Source organism: Microtus pennsylvanicus, chromosome 5 (assembly GCF_037038515.1).
Source record: "Microtus pennsylvanicus isolate mMicPen1 chromosome 5, mMicPen1.hap1, whole genome shotgun sequence".
NCBI lineage: Eukaryota > Metazoa > Chordata > Mammalia > Rodentia > Cricetidae > Microtus > Microtus pennsylvanicus.
The window spans coordinates 76,305,656-76,321,343 of NC_134583.1; the positions used below are offsets into that span (position 1 = coordinate 76,305,656).

General features: G+C 46.8%; 2 protein-coding genes across 4 annotated transcripts in view; one reads left to right on the plus strand and one right to left on the minus strand.

The window, feature by feature from the left end:
- The window catches only part of Dock1 (dedicator of cytokinesis 1), a 496,042-nt gene that overhangs the window by 233,902 nt on the left and 246,452 nt on the right, over positions 1-15,688 (plus strand). The window lies entirely within an intron of this gene.
- The window catches only part of Insyn2a (inhibitory synaptic factor 2A), a 55,129-nt gene that overhangs the window by 23,994 nt on the left and 15,447 nt on the right, over positions 1-15,688 (minus strand). For both annotated transcript variants that reach the window (XM_075972581.1, XM_075972579.1), the window contains exon 2: positions 12,591-13,752. In XM_075972581.1, coding sequence (XP_075828696.1) covers positions 12,591-13,747 — 1,157 coding nt within the window. In that variant the 5' untranslated portion in view covers positions 13,748-13,752. The remainder of the gene's footprint in view (positions 1-12,590; positions 13,753-15,688) is intronic.

Here is a 15,688-nt window from a genome sequence, read left to right on the forward strand (position 1 = left end):
CACGGTGTAGCGGTTTATCTATTAGAATTACCCGATGTAGTCACTGAACTGTGCGCATTTAAAGGACTCTAGCTGTTACTGGCTGTTGCCCGATTAGTTTCCTATGGTCTGTGTAAACAGCAAGGCCCGTCCAACTAAACAAGAACAGATTCCCCACCTTTATCCAGATCATCTGGTGGTGCTAGGGGTAGGGTGGGGGTGCTCTCACTGAGACCACACTCCTTTTTCAGATACTCATCTGTTTATCCTGAACATGGATTCGTGAATTCCTGATTTCTAAGATGTACTGTGTGCACACACGCGTGCACATAGGTAGCCCGGTGGTCAGCACTTAAATATCTTCCTAAGTCACTACCTACCCACTTCTTATTGGTGTCTCTCACCAGTTCATCTAAACCTGCAGGCAAACAAGCTCGAGGGAACCACCAGTCTCCCCGCCGCCTCCACGTGTTTACTCTAATGCTGTACAGTTGTCCTGTGCCTCGCTCTTCTGTGGGTGCTGAGGACTCAACCTCTGGCCCGTGTTTGTGCAGCTGGCACCTAACCAGCTAGACCGTATGCTAGTCCCTCCACCCCAATATCCACTGAATAAAACAGGAGTCCAATCTGGTTGACTGCACCAAGGGAGATCTGTTTTGGGAATCCTGTGTTAGAAGGAAGATCCCTCAAAGAACATTACATGTTCGACAGCATTCTGTTGCTCAGTTCCCATGTGTGGAATGTTGGGGGGCCAGGCTGGGAATTTCAGCCTGAATAATGCAGACATGCTGAGTTGGAACACATCCCTAGAAAGCTGAGTTGGCTCTCTCTTCATCCTATTTGTCTCAACCTTACCTTTTAACCCTACGATAGGGTGAAAGTCTCAAAAGAAAAGAAAAAAATGTCACTTCTCCCAAGTCAAGAATTGAGATGGCAACCCGCGAGGCACCACCCTACCTGCAAACCATTTGCTGTCTTGCTCAGTTTCAAGAGGATGCCTGACAGTTCTGGTTATTTCTATTTTGTGTTCTAATTATTGACTTTAAGAACTCTACAGCACAGAATCCCAGCATGCTTGCCTCACAGAGTCTATCCAATAATTCTTGTATCTTGATGTCCTGTATGATCCTTGGTGGGTGTTGGTTTTAATTGCTTGGACAGCTAAAACCTACAGGCCCATTTTTCAAGTTGAAGAACGTGCTTCTATGTCATGGAAGCAGATCTGCATGCCTCTGAAAAGCAGCATCCTCCCATGGCCCAGTCTCCAGGGTTCTTGCTAACCACCTCCTTTCCAAGCAGCCCCCGTACATCCTCCCAAAAGTTCTACTGCTCTGGGAGTCTCCATGGACCACTCTACAGTGGGTTAGCGATTTAGGGACACTTTCTCCTGTGCATCACTTGAGACCATTTTGCTGACCAGAACCCTATCTTCTGCACTTCCTGCATCCTCCTCTGATGAGAATGTGGGTGGAGCCTCTTTACCTGTCTTTCCTGATGAGTAGAAAGCTAACACCTGTTTCCTGCCCCATATTAAACTTCAGCAAACCAATCCCCACAGAGGAGTCCATCAGTGCCAGTTGGCCCATCAGCCTTTTCTGTCTCCCTACACCAGAATGTAGGCAAGGTTCTAGTGAACTTGCAGTATGCTGTATATATCGATGATGCGAAGAAGTTTGTTTTGAACAATGACTGGATGAATGGATACGTGAGCAAATGGATAATATATGTGTGTATGTTTGTGTGTGTGTGTAATACATTTTGTTCCTGGAAAGGAAAATAGTCTTGCCAGTCTGGTGATGATCCCAACTAGGGAAGGGATACCTGTCTAAAGACTATTAGCATTTTCCCTTTTAAATTTTTCCAAACAAGTGAGAATAAAGGTCAGTCATTTTCTGTTCCCCACACCCAGGTATGAAGATAAATGGCTCAGCCTTGCACCTTAAGCTACTCTAGTCACAGGTCTGGGAAAGGTCACTCTTTTAGCCCACTGGCACTCTGGATAAAACACCCCTCTCTGAGAAACCCCCCAATGAACTCCCTGGCATTCCGTAGACAGTGTTGACAAACAATCCATTACTGGCTTAGCATCTCACCAAATGTGGTGGCCCTATCATTATGGGGAGGTTCTGTGTGGACTTTTAAGTTATACTACAAATGTACAAAGCTTGCATTTTCTTTAATGTATTTATGCAGTGGAAGATATGCCCAGTTGCAAAATAATGACAATAATGATACAAACAAGCCTTTTGCCCCAGAAGGCACTAGAAATATCTATTAATAAGAAGAAAGATAGCTTTTTAGGGCTGAGCAGAGGCAGGCTTGATTAATTTGTGTTCCAGGAGGAAAGTTAATGCTTAAGCTATAGTTTATTGAAAATTAATGAAAACGAATTTTTGGTGGTACTGGCTACACAGAGGGAATAAATATAAGGATTTGAGTTTATGGCACTAAGATGGATTTTCCTTCTGGCTGCCATTTCTCTCCACTTGCGTCCTATCAGTCAAACATGCTGTAATGTATGGAGGCTTCAGTTTGAAGGAGTGACTGCACATTTGCTGGTCTTGATGATAAACACCCACAAGGGCTTTTATCTTTTATTTATAGATTCCTTTGATGTGTTTAGATTAGCTTAGTTAACAATTTTAAGTGAGGTCTTTTGCCTCTTGAAGCTTGTGTACTTTTTCCAAGCTGATCTTGCATTTGTTTGAGAAACAAATGCACGGGAACTCTCCTTGCTAAAGATTAAAAATCTGCCCAGAGGCAGGAGAGGTAGCTCAGTGGTTGAGAACACTTAAAGCACTTGCAGGAGACCTCGGTTCGATTCCCAGCATCCACCTGACAGCTCACAACTGTCTGTCATTCCAATTTCAGGGCACCTGACACCCTCTCTGATAGACACTATATACTCCTTGAACATTGCATGTATATGGTGCACAGACATAGGCAAAGCACTTGTGCACATAAAATAAAAATAAGATCTTTGCTTTTAGGCTTTTATTGCTATGAAGACACCCCATGACTATGGCAACTCTTATATAGGAAAACACTTAATTGGGGTGCCTCATAGTTTCAGAGGTTCAGTCCATTATCACCATGGCAGAGAGCATGGCGGTGTGCAGGCAGACATGGTGCTGGAGAGTCCTAACTCTTTCAGGCAACCGGAAGTGGTCTGTCTCACCAGGAGCAGCTTGAGCATAGGAGACCTCTAAACCAACTCTCACAGTGACACACTTCCTCCAGCAAAGCTACACTGCTTAACAGTGTCACTCCTTTTCGAGGCTATTTTCTGCCAAGCCACCACAATCTTTAACAAATCTCTATATTTTGATGGGATGATTTGTAGAAATCCTTACTGTCCGATATGAGATTCATCTGGGGATACAGTCAATTGTGTAAATGAAGGTACACATGACTTTTATCACAGTACTTGGGAGGTAGAGGCAGGTGGCTCTCTGTCTGCCTGGTCTATAGAGCAAGTTCCAGGGCCAGTCAAGCTACACAATGAGACCCTCTGTCAAAAATAAATAATAAATTTTTAAAAAACTGTTTGAAGTTGAAAAGTCCCTACTTCAACAGCATCCTTCCCCAGGGTTTCTTCATCCCGAGCATGGTTTCTATCAGGGCTTTGGAATAATTCCGTGTTTATTTTATACTGTTTCAGAACCTTCTGCCTTGTTCTTCACCTGCTTCTATTTGCTGTTTTTAGGTTGTCTTGAAAAGTTTGACTTGGTTTATTGTTCACACATGCTCTAATTTGAATCAGTTTGAGGAAGTAAAGCCTGGCTATTGGGTAGTAGTGACTCCATGAACCAGTCATCTGGTGAGCTGTTCCTCGGACAACATCTCCTTTGTTGTTACCCACGTCCCTGGACTTTGAGATGAATGGTCTTGATTTTTCTGCAATGATCACACCAAGGGAATTCCTCTTAGTGAGATGAAGCCTTAAACATATACATTATCTGGGGAATGTGCCGCCTCTAGCCCTAGGAGTCTGCTTTCCCCAGATTTGTATTTCAGTTCTGTGTGAGCCAAGAGCATGGAGACAGTGTAGAGTCTCTGAAGCCCCTTCAATCAGAGCAGAACCTAGACCTGCTGTTGCCCAAGAAAAGGCCTACTTTCTTCTTTGTATGTGCAGACCTGCTGTGTCCCCATTTTCAAGGATTTGCAAAATCTCCCACCACCTACCTGTGAACTCAGACACTCCCTCTCTCTGACCTGGGACAGCCTATGAGGCACACCCAAACTTCAGTTCTCCCAGGGAAGTCACTTTCCCTCTCTCCCTGGGATTGTTCTCTGGAGGCTCACAAATGCTCTGCACATTGCAGGTTGCTCCACACAGGTGTCCTTGACGTGCCTAGCTCAGAGGGGCTCTACCTGAGGGCTCTCAGTCACTCTGCCTCAGACCCAATGGAAACCAGAGGGCAGAGCCTTTTGCATTGCTTAGCAGACATTGCATGGGGTTTGAAAAAAAAAACTATTTGAAAACCAGAACTCACATTTCTTCTTCCTTTTTTAATCTGAATTCTGGAACACAAATCCATAAATTTCATAAATGTTCGTGTCATGCCTTGAATTGCTCATTTTATCTGCAAACGGGGTTTCAGAGTCTCCTAGTGGCTCAGTGGTGAGGTTTCTATTCACTGGCCAACTTGAAAGGCTGAGGAGGTATTTGAAAGCTCTTTTGGCATTCTGCTCAGGAAGATTATTTAAATTCCATTTTCAGGTGTATATGATACCTACACGAAGCCCAAAGCAAGAATGAGAAATGCGGCTTATACGCTTACAAATATATTTAGCTTTATTTTTTTCTATATTAGGGACGGAAAGACTTATTTCCAAGAACTTCATACCAGTATTTACAAAGCTATCTATTTATTTGTATATTTACACAGCCTTAAAGAAGGCTCACCACGACCCTGCGAATTAAAGGAAAGCACATACTCGGAGGGCCCTGGCAGGCACGTTCATTTCAAAAGTCACAAAAAATAATAAATAGACTTGAATGTGGGATGTGACTATTTTATCACAAATCTATAAAAGCTACGTGTTGTAATAGAAAAACAACCCTCTCCCTAAAATCTGCTAGTAGAATGCCACTTCCACGGCCGGCATTGGTAGTCCTGGGAGAGAAGAGGCACTGGGGAGAGGAGGCAAGGGAAGGGGCAGCTGGATGGCCCTGTTCTCCATGTGTGCCGATCAGAAGGCGGGGCTTTTCCTCAACACATTTTTAAGAATATTTTCAGATGTCTGCTGAAGGTGTGAGAAAGCCAAAGCTATGGTGACTCCATCTTGGCTCCCTATGAGTGCAGTGTTTCTCTCAGAGGCGAAGTTCAAAGCACAGTTCCTCTATTCTGCAATTCCCAGTTCTTCCTCATCCTCTGGAATAATCTAACCAATGTAAGAGTCAGGAGACACCCCACGTATTCTAGCCCACACGCCATGACCACCTAGTGGCTTGCTCCTGTAAGGCAGTTCAACAGAGAAACTGACTGTAGAGGAAAGCAAGTGGTGGAAGTTGGGAGGGGGAGGTGGTGCACGCAGGCAACCACAGGGTATGAGATCCTATCTTCCACAGTTTCCCCTTCAGACACAGAAGCTTGCTTGGTGGCCTGTTCTGGTCTCGAGCTCACCATCGTCTGTTTTCAGCCATGCAAGTGCTGAGATCACAGGTGTGTGCCACCACACCTATCTTACAGGTTTCATTTAATTCCCAAATCCCTTGGGCAGGCAGGTCCACAGGCTGCAAGGCATTTGGTTTCAAAGGAACAGTAAGAGGTCCTACCGGTTAGAGACCCTGCTGAGGTAGCTAGGTGAGGCCAGGTCGGTGTGAATTTCTTAGCTCAGGACCTGCTGACTGCAGGGCCCTGGTCATTCCGCTTTGCTGTCCTGCCAGAGCTCATTTTCTGAGAAAGGGAAAAGCAAGTGCCACGGAGGCTGACCTCCCTGGGCTGGTTGTACCGTTTTAAAATGCTTGGGTTACAATAACTGCAGAGAGCCACCGAGACAGATTCATCAAGAGCATTAGAAATTGGAGTGCTGACTTTCCCAACCCCTGCAAATAGAGTACGTGAAGGGACAGGAGAGTATTGGGCAGAATTAAGGACCCTCCTGCCTCTGATTCTTCACCTAGCACAGGCTTCACTTGCTGCTCACAGTGCCCTGCTTGCCTGTAGAACATCTTGTCAGAGCTGAGGAGGACACCATGCAGAACTTGAGAAATCCACAGGAGTTAACTCTCGGGACCATGGACACCAGGAGAGACAGTTGAATACTGTCTCCTCCACCCACTCCCCTCTGTTTGGGACCTTTCCCAACTGACGAGGTTCAAGACCTTGATCTTAAAGCAGTAAGTTGGTTCTGGCATGAACAACACCTCATCATCCTATAGACAGTTTATAGCTAGGGTGGGAATGGGATGACCTGACTGGACCCAGCTTTCCCTGGGCTCCAGAAGGGGGATCCTGGGAGTCAGGAACTTAGCTGTGATAGAAGAGCTTTATGATTCCTCAGGTCTCTGGCACAGCTCCCACAAGGGTATACAGATTCCATGTTGATCCTTTTGTTCTGTAACTTGGATGAAGTAAACTGGCCCCTTCTGGCTTTTTGCATTATTGTGACACAGTATTTATTTCATTTGAGCCTGGGAAATTAGAGAAAAGTCTAGGGGATTTCTCATCTCCTCACGGGTTCTGAAATGCCTAATTGTGAGTGCTCCATCATTATGAAGGCATGAAAAACAGTCTGTATGTCAGTTCTATCACTCTGGCATCAAGATGTGAATGAAAATGAACAACTCAGGTGGGACACCTTTGTCATGGCTCAAAGGAAGCTGACATACAATCTATGATTTTATGTTGCACACATACACAGAATTTCAAAGTTAGGTGGGGGGAGTCATGCATGTTGGAGAAAAGTCATACATTAACAAACTGAAGTTAATTAATAACGTACTCATTAAAGGCTGGGCCTGAATTCAGTCTGCTCACTGCCTACCTCCATGTCCATCGTGGAGGAGATGCTCAAGTCCTCTGAGTGTGTGAACGAGTTAGATGTCTTCCTGCCTGGCGGTCACACACGAACTATCTGTACCTGAGTGTGAGCCTACATTTCAGCTGAGCTGGTGCAGTCCCACACTTAACCACCTAATAGTCAACACGCTGTGGTCTCTGGTCTGTGTTAGTGTTTGTCGCAACATAACCATGGCCTGCTCATATGTGGATTGCCTCTGGCTGCTTCTAGAATAAAGACAGAGTGAGAGCCATCTGGATATGGATCATATGGATCCTAAAGCTGATAATCTGTCTCCCCACCCACCCACCCTCTCAAATAAACAATGCTTTCTGGGATTCTGAGGTACTCTAGTGACCTCAGTCCTCATCTCTCACCTACTTAGCTGCATAGGATTCTTTATTGGCGGCTACTCCCATTTTTTTTTTTTTAACACAGATGGGATTGAGGAAACATTAACAGAGGCCACTGTACAGTGTCTGTTAACTGTTAGTTGTTCCTGCCTTCCAAGTCTTGAAAGCAGGCGATGCTGCTCTCTCTCATCAGCCCCTGAACTTGGGGTGTGTTCAATTAAAAAAATATTATTAAAATATATATATATAAAATATTATTAGTTAAACTACTGTTTGCCCCAAATGGGGAGAACTGGGTGTCAGGCCACCATGAAGCCACCTGTTAGCTGGCTAAAGGATACCCCACTGACAGTAAACTGCCTGCCTGCCTAAGTGTTCGACCTTACAACCTTTCCTCAAGCAATCAGGCACCTGTAGTCTCATGTGTTTTCTGACTTAGTTTAGCCACAGAGGTCCAGCACGTCATATCTGCTTTTCTGTTAGCTATATTTCAAGGCCTGGCATGCTCTGGATACCCCCCGCTTCCCAAACCTGAATGCTCCAAGGGACCTGGTCTTACGTTTAACATCCTTGAAGGTGGCCTCTCCCACAGGTGTCTGATCTTCTCTGACTGGAAAAGCATCACTGGACTCTTTCAAGTCAATGAATATATTACTTCTGAAGAACAACAGTTCTCAACCTGTGTGTTGCGTCTCCTTTGGGGTCAAATGACCCTTTTACAGGGGTCACATACCAGATATCCTGCATATCAGATATTTACGTTACAATTCATAACAGCAGCAAAATTTATGAAGTAGCAGTGAAAATAATTTTATGGTTGGGGGTCGCTACAACATGAAGAACTGGTTGCAGCATTAGGAGGGTTAAGAATCATTGCCCTAGAGTATCTGGGATGGGTTAGCTTATAGGCAGGAAGAGCTATCCCTCCACAGTGTACTGCTGGGGCTGCAATGCGCTAAGCAATGAGACCCTTCAGACAACTGGTCATTGGCTCTCCAGCTCAGGAAGCCCATGGTGGCTACAGGGAATTTCCCCCGTTCTAAGAACTAGTTGGGTTTTTAATCCCATATACCGCTTGCCCGGCTCTCAACCTTTAACAAACACATCAGTCCTGCAGGTAGCCTGCGTGACCCAGCACTTCCAGAGAAGAGATCAGAATAATACTGAGAACGCTGAAACGGGCAGGGTAATTCTTGGCATTCATACCAGCCTGGTGAGCAAATGCCGCCTGTGCTGCATAAAGCAGGGTGCTTTGAGTGAATTGTCCAAACGGCTTACAGGGGACTAAAAAGCACGAGCGTGAGGAAATCTTCGCACAGTCCACTTCCTTACAGAAGGGATCCTCTGTAATGCTGCCCATGGGTCCCAGCCTATACCACTATGTGGTCCTATAGGCCGGGGCTTGTCCTAGACACCATACGTAAGCCACCACCACTCCTACTTGACGAAGACCCAACTGAAGCTCAGTTGCCTTTGTTGAGACGGCTCTGCTCAAATCAAGCCTTTCAGGCACGCAGATGAGCAAACGAGACTAATGGAAGAGTCTCTTAGGAACCACAGCTTGGAAGGGACTGAGAGCAGCTGCCTGGTGGCACATGGCCCTTCAGAGAGAAAAAGCCACTAGGAAGAGCTTGTCTGATGGCCTGGATAATGAAAAGCCCTATCAAAGATGTTATACACTGAGTACAGTCCAGGGGACGTAGACTGCCGGTCAGACTCAGAGATATCGCTCTCCCCTCACACTGTCTAGACATTAACACAAGAGAAGACCCATGGCCCTCAAAGGCTCAGTTCTAGCCCACGGAACATTATGGAAACGTGGGTATAAGGTGTGTCACATAGATACAGTCATGGCTGCACTGGGCTCACCCCATTAAGAGATCCTCCTTAATGCTGCTGACTTCTTATCCAGAGCCACTCTGTGCTTTCCTGGGCAGGAAAAGGAAGTAGAAGCCTCCACTAGCCCACCGCTTCATAAGGCTTCATAAGCATCTTCCATAGTTAAAATGACTCAGAGGCTTGAGACTACTTCCTAAGGACAACTTTTGGTGTTTGATGGGTCCTTCAATTCTTTGTCATTTCACAGGAAGTGAATATGTAATGATACATATATGGATGGCAAGATGGCTCAGTGGGCAAAGGGTACTTGCACCAAGCTCGATGACCTAAGTTCCATTACCATAACAAATCTGGTGGAAAGAGAAAATGGACCTTTTCAGGTTTTCCTTTGTGCCCCTAACCCCCAAACACACAGAGAGAAAAATAAAATATAATTCTTAACATTTTAAACACTAGTATTGTAAAGTAGAATGTATTTCCTGTTGTTTTAACTTGGGGTACAAGTCAAACAGTCATCTCCAGCCTCCATGAAGTACCTATGTCCTGAGAACCCCTTCTCCCTTCAGGACCACAGTGGCACCATTCAGGACTGGGCTTGGGTGATTAGAGGAGCAGAGATTTTCAGGATGTAGGAGCTGATGCAACTGCCTGACGTTGCAGTATTTACACCAGGGAAATGGGCAGTCGCTATCCTTCCCCAGAGTCATTACAGGTGTCACAGTGGGGAACTGGCTGTGGCTGACTCTCCAACTTCTGGAGACTCCTTGGGACCCCATCCTCACAGCTTCTGTTTTGCCCCCTAGAGGCTGCTCCTCTATGTGATATTCTCAAGGGAAAAGGGAAGTGAGAAATTTGAGTATTAGTCAAATTAATGATCTGGGCATGGCATGGGAAGAGCCACCATCGTAGTGCCCTTGGGCTTTGAAACTAATTGATTTGCTGTTAAATGTATCCAGAGGGTTCCCTGACATGGGTGGGAATGATTGTTCTAGAATCAGATGTGAGACTTATGGACTCTATGGACCTGCCTTGACATCCTGAACTTGTCCTGTATGGATAATGACCTAAGTAGAGGTTTGTTTTAAAGATGATGGAGGGGACCACAATTCCTGGCCTCGATTTTAAGGTGTCAAGTCTTAAGATGGCTAGGACTCTGTGTATACTTTGGGATACTGGAAGAAAGGGCTTTTTATGACAGGAGACCCTTTCCTCTGTCTTCCATTTGACACTACTAAACTTTTAAACCCTGGTCAGTGTGCTCAAAGAGTGAATGGTCAAGTGTACCTAAGTACAATTGACTTGATGGGTTTCATTAGGCACAGGTTGCTGGCAGCCACTCAACAGAGAATCCCCAGGGTTTCCAGGGCAATGTGGAGTTGTACCCTTTGTGCTCAGCAGTGTAAGGGGGATGCATTCATTGCTCTGGGACTCAGACATGGGGCCCAAGTGTTGCTCAGACCCTCCTCCTCCTATCCAAAACCAGTAATCAGTAAGACCAACATGTAGCAGCCATTACCTAGTTCAGAATTTGTTCCTGGGATGAACACAGCCGAGAGTCGCCTATTTAACTCTCACTTTCCGCTGCAGGATGAGCAAATGCCCCCAATTTCTAGGTGGGCTAGATGAACTACAAAGGGGTGTCGCCCTTGTGCAAGTCACCAGAGCCAGAACTTCCATCCAGACATACCTCCCTGGACTCGAACTCACTTGACTAGCCACACAGAGCCCCTGGGAAGCTAGAAGACCCTACTGAAGCAAGGCCCTGTGCTTGTTCTCCTAGCACAAGGAAGTGCCTAGCTAAACGCATGGCTTTCCCTTCCTAGGGTGCTCCGAGACGGTTCTGTCTGAGTGTGACTCCCAGTGGGTACACACATGACCATATTATATACATGTGGCTTCACACCACTTGCTGAGGTTTGTTTTCCACCTCGTGTTGGTGACATCCTTTCATCTTGCTGTGTGGCTCCAGTGACCTCCAGCTGTATCAAAGTCCAGGATTGGTTCCTTTGACCCTCTCATTTTTGTGACCTGCTAATAATGCCCAAGTCCATCTTCCCCAGTGTGTGACTTTTGGATGTGTATGGATTCAAATGCCTGAAATGGATGAAAATGGAGATGGCCTTTCAGCATTAAATGCGCCTCCTGCAACTCCATGGTATCAGATTGACTACTAGCCTCCCATCAGGTTACTTTACATTATGCAAATCATGCTTTTGGCTTCATAGCCACTGGAATCTGACTGTTGGTGAGGTGGGGCCAGTACTAAGAAGTAGCTTCTCTTGTTAACAGGGTTGGAATGGCCAAAGTCAAGGATAGGACAAGCACCAGGTACCTCGCCATTGAAACTAGTGCATTGGCTTTACCTTCTGCCCTGGAAGGCAGAGGCTGTTTCTTCTCCACTGCTCACACCAAGCAGACTCTGCCTACAGCAATCCTCTACTGATTCTTTGAGTCTGAGTGTTCTGCTGCAATGATAATGTATTACCTGGCTTCCCTCTGTCACACAGCTGCCAGCTCAATTCACCCACAGAGTAAAGGGCACCAGTCACATGGACAAGAGAACACAGCCTCACATCCAACCTCCAGAACATAGTGGAGCGGATGGGGTGGTTTCAAAGGGTTGTACAAGAGAAGGCTTGGCAGGTCAGACTAAGGTTGGGGAGCCATGGGCACTCTTTGAAGATGCACAGAACCAGCCCTGGCAGCCTTGCCCAGAGTGAGGGCTGCGGGAGATGTGTTTCCTAGCTTGGACGATCAACGGCTGGTCAAGTCCAACAAGCCCCTGTTGGTGCTGGATTGTGTTATAATCCAAATGGACAGCAAACACAACTCATGGGTGCGGATGTTTGCCTCCTAATCACCTACAGACAGAGCTTGCCTAAAGAGGGCCTCTGCCTCTGTGTGCTCCAGGAAAAGAATGAAAACCAAAAAGACTATCACATAAAACCTTCTATGATCCAGCATGCAGATCCCATTGAAATCATTTATCACTCGCTAGCATTTACTTTCACTGACACCTGATTTGCCCCCCCCCTTATATAATGGGATTCCTAAGAATCAAATGGGACCCATATATAGATATTTTGAACTGGTATATGTATTACAATTCATTAAGATCAGAAACATTAATCTGAATAGATCACAAGGAAGACTCTGAATATTCAGGTAGAGCCTGAAACCAAGTTCAGATGGGTAAACACTAACGAGCAAATCAGTGTCAGAGGTGAGTGTGCCAAGAAGCCTGGCCTTCAACACACCTGTGACCCTTGTAACTCACTAGTTCTTCCAGCTGCAGCCCTGACATAGAAACACTGGCATTGGACTCCTTAGGGATGGGACCTTGGGGCTGTTGAGGAGGCAAGTGGCAAGCCTACAAGCCTGCGGGGAATAAGCCAGAGTCGTCATACATACCCTTCCCGGTGGGCCTCTCCTTTCTCCAGCTCCTGAATGACTCCCAGCAGCACTTTGATGGTCTCCTGGCTCGAGCTGATTAAGTTCTCCATCACCTGCAGCTGGGCCTTGAGGTCTACCACTTCGGTTTGAGGCACAATTTGTTGGCGTTCTTCATCCCCCACCCCAGCTGTGGGGCTAGGCTGGTTCTGCGGGGGCTGTTCGCTACATTCTGGGGACAGGCACTGCACTGGGGGTGAGCAGGCCAGAGCAGAGCCTGTGGATGCCTGCAGCCCGTTGAGGTGGGCAGCCCTCCTCTGCTCCTCATCGGCAGGACAGAGAGACCATTGGCTGGCAGCAGCCGAGTTCGACAGGCCAGGCTCAGGGGCCCTGGTACTGACGGCAGGCGGGTACACAGTGGCAACCTCTGTTTTAAATACCCTTCCATGGGTAAGCGGAGTGGGCTCCTCTGAGTCAAGGGCGCCCCTGTCCGGCTTAGCTCTCCCCTGCAGCTGGTGGACGGGCTCCTCGGAGGGAGGCCGAGAGTTCTGCACTAGAGCTTCAGGGTAGCCAAGCATGTCTGGAGTCTTGCAGAGCTCTGCACAGTTGACCCCAGTAGGTTGGTCCAGCGCATTCACGTGCTCGTTGGAATGGAAAACCAAAGCTGTGGTCTTGTGAATCCTTCCCGCGCTGCAAGGCCGAGGTTCCTCCATGGACCCGGCCTCGCTCTTCTCTTTTGAACCTGCTAGAAACCCATTGTTCTGGCTTTTGAAGGCATCTGCAGCCGGCAGGCCTTTGAGGCTGCCTTTCTTGCGGTCCAGAGGGAATGTCTGGTAACACTTGCGAAGGTCTGGTGAGGTCTGCACGCCCGTGCTCTTGGTGACGTTGGGAATGGATCGGCGTGCGGGCACTGTCATATACTTACGGTAGGCCGTCCTACATGCCACAGCCTTGGCCTCTCGCTTCTCCCCCAGAGACCCTGAAGACAGCTGTGTGTCCCTCTGCTCATTCTGAGCCTCACAGATATCCTTAAAGCGCACCTGCAGGGCTTTGTTCCGCTTTTTGATCTGCCGGTTAGGGTCTAGGGCATATCTCATCTCCAGGGCCAGGCAGGCAGCTGGCTCCGCTTCTCGCTCTGGTGTCGTGAGTATGCATCTACCGGAGTCCTTGCTGACCATGGTGCCTGCATGCAGAGACAGCAACAGAAGCTTTAGTGGGTCAGAAGCACACACGCAAATGCAGCCGAATGGACTTCCAGCCAAATTACGGCTGCCGGCTTCCTAATTATTTTTAAACAGGTGAGGTTGGCCTTTATGTTAAGGAAAATCAGACAGGCGGGGAGTTGCTGGCAGGCACAGCATGAGATGCTTCTCGATATTAAAGCCTGCTTACTTTTCCATGTGGGATACACTTGGTTTCTGTTTGATAGTAATGCTTGTTTCCCCATTAGACAAACCTGTTTTACTATATTCATCAAGCAGCCCAGTGTCGCCGCTTCGTCAGCTCTGCAAATGATCTTTTCACATGTGTCTCCCCTTCGTAGGCAGATGACTTACCAAATGCAACTTATTTAGTTGAGGATTTTTACAATATTTTTTTTTGGAGGATGACGTGATTAATCTATTATTGGAATCCAACAGTATTAAAGACTTTCTGAAGAGTCTAGTCCTGAGCAGACAGACACATGTAGAGGAACGCCCCTGCAGGCAGGAACCAGGGTCAGTCAACATGGGCTCTGTGGGGAGCCAGCCATATTCCTCCACAGGGATATATATCTCCGGGAATAAGTCATGTGGCGGAGCATGGCTTCTAGAAACATCAGTCATGAACACAACATGGGTTTCCCTGAGTCTACAAAAACAGCAATGCCATCTCTTTGCTGTGATTCCTTGGAGAATGGTATTGGGAAATTACTTTAAAAATAAATTATTCATTCTAGAATCAAATTTTGTGTTTTGATCACAACCCCTGGAAAAAAATGACAACAATGGTAGTTGTTCTAGCATTTAAATGCTGAAAGAAAATAAAATCAGGAGGCTTTTTGTTAATCATGCAGATTCATCTTGGGCTGAGCTATTAAATGCAGCTAAAGAGATGCAGGTGGCCAACGATTCTCTGGGGAATACCGGGAGGGTAAGTGCCTTCCCTTTATTAGATAAGCAGATTCGCAGCTGCTTATCGCACACCGAAGAACTTTCTCGGGGGCTGCACTTGAAGCAAGATTCAGTGAAGCTGGGCCTGGTGGTGCAGATTTCTGATTCCGGCTACGTAGGAAGCTGAGGCAGGAAGATCACAAGTATAAGGCTTGCTTGGACTACAGAGTGAGTTCAAGGCCAAGCAAGGCAGATCAAGGAGTCCTTGCCCCAATATAAAGTAAAAACAGGTCTGAAATAAAGCTCAGGAGAGCATTTTCTTAGTATTTATGAGGACCTGGGTTCAATCCTGGGTTTGGCAAAAGATAAACAGAAGATAGAGTTACGCGTGCTGCTTGTGATCTAGCTGTCGCTGGCTGCCTGACATTTTAGAGTAAAGTGGGGGTCAGCTGGTTGGAAATGGGTATCCGGAAGATTCTGGCATCAGAACCCCAGTGTTCAGGGTTGCAAAGTCACAGAGATGAGCCAAGGTCAGTAAAAGTGACACTCTCCAGCCCAATATCAACAGAACTAAAGTTCTGTCCTAAGGCGGAGGATTTGCAGGGGTAGTGATTTTGACAATGGTAGCACTGTAGGTAAGACCCCAGCCCAGAGACCTGGAGGAGACAGTCTCAGGAAACACCATGACAATGGAGATATTTACAGAGGGGCCGCTACTTATGGGGTCAGGGATTTATTTACATTTGGTGGCAACATTCCCATATCACAGAGGTATGCTATGCCACTTGTCCAACCTCACACAGCAGGTGAAGAGCACAGATAGGCCATGACCCTCCAAACCCCAAGCTCATTCTGTTTCCAACAGACCCAGATGTCCAACGTACAGTACAGGTCCAATGCCTCTCCTGTCCTTAATCCTTAGTCAGCGCTGTAGGCCGGTAGGCTTAAGGGCTTGATGAAGGAGAGGAAGAGAAGAACGCCAAGCCCTTGGCTTAGGGGTAACACATGACATATGCCTTCTCTGCA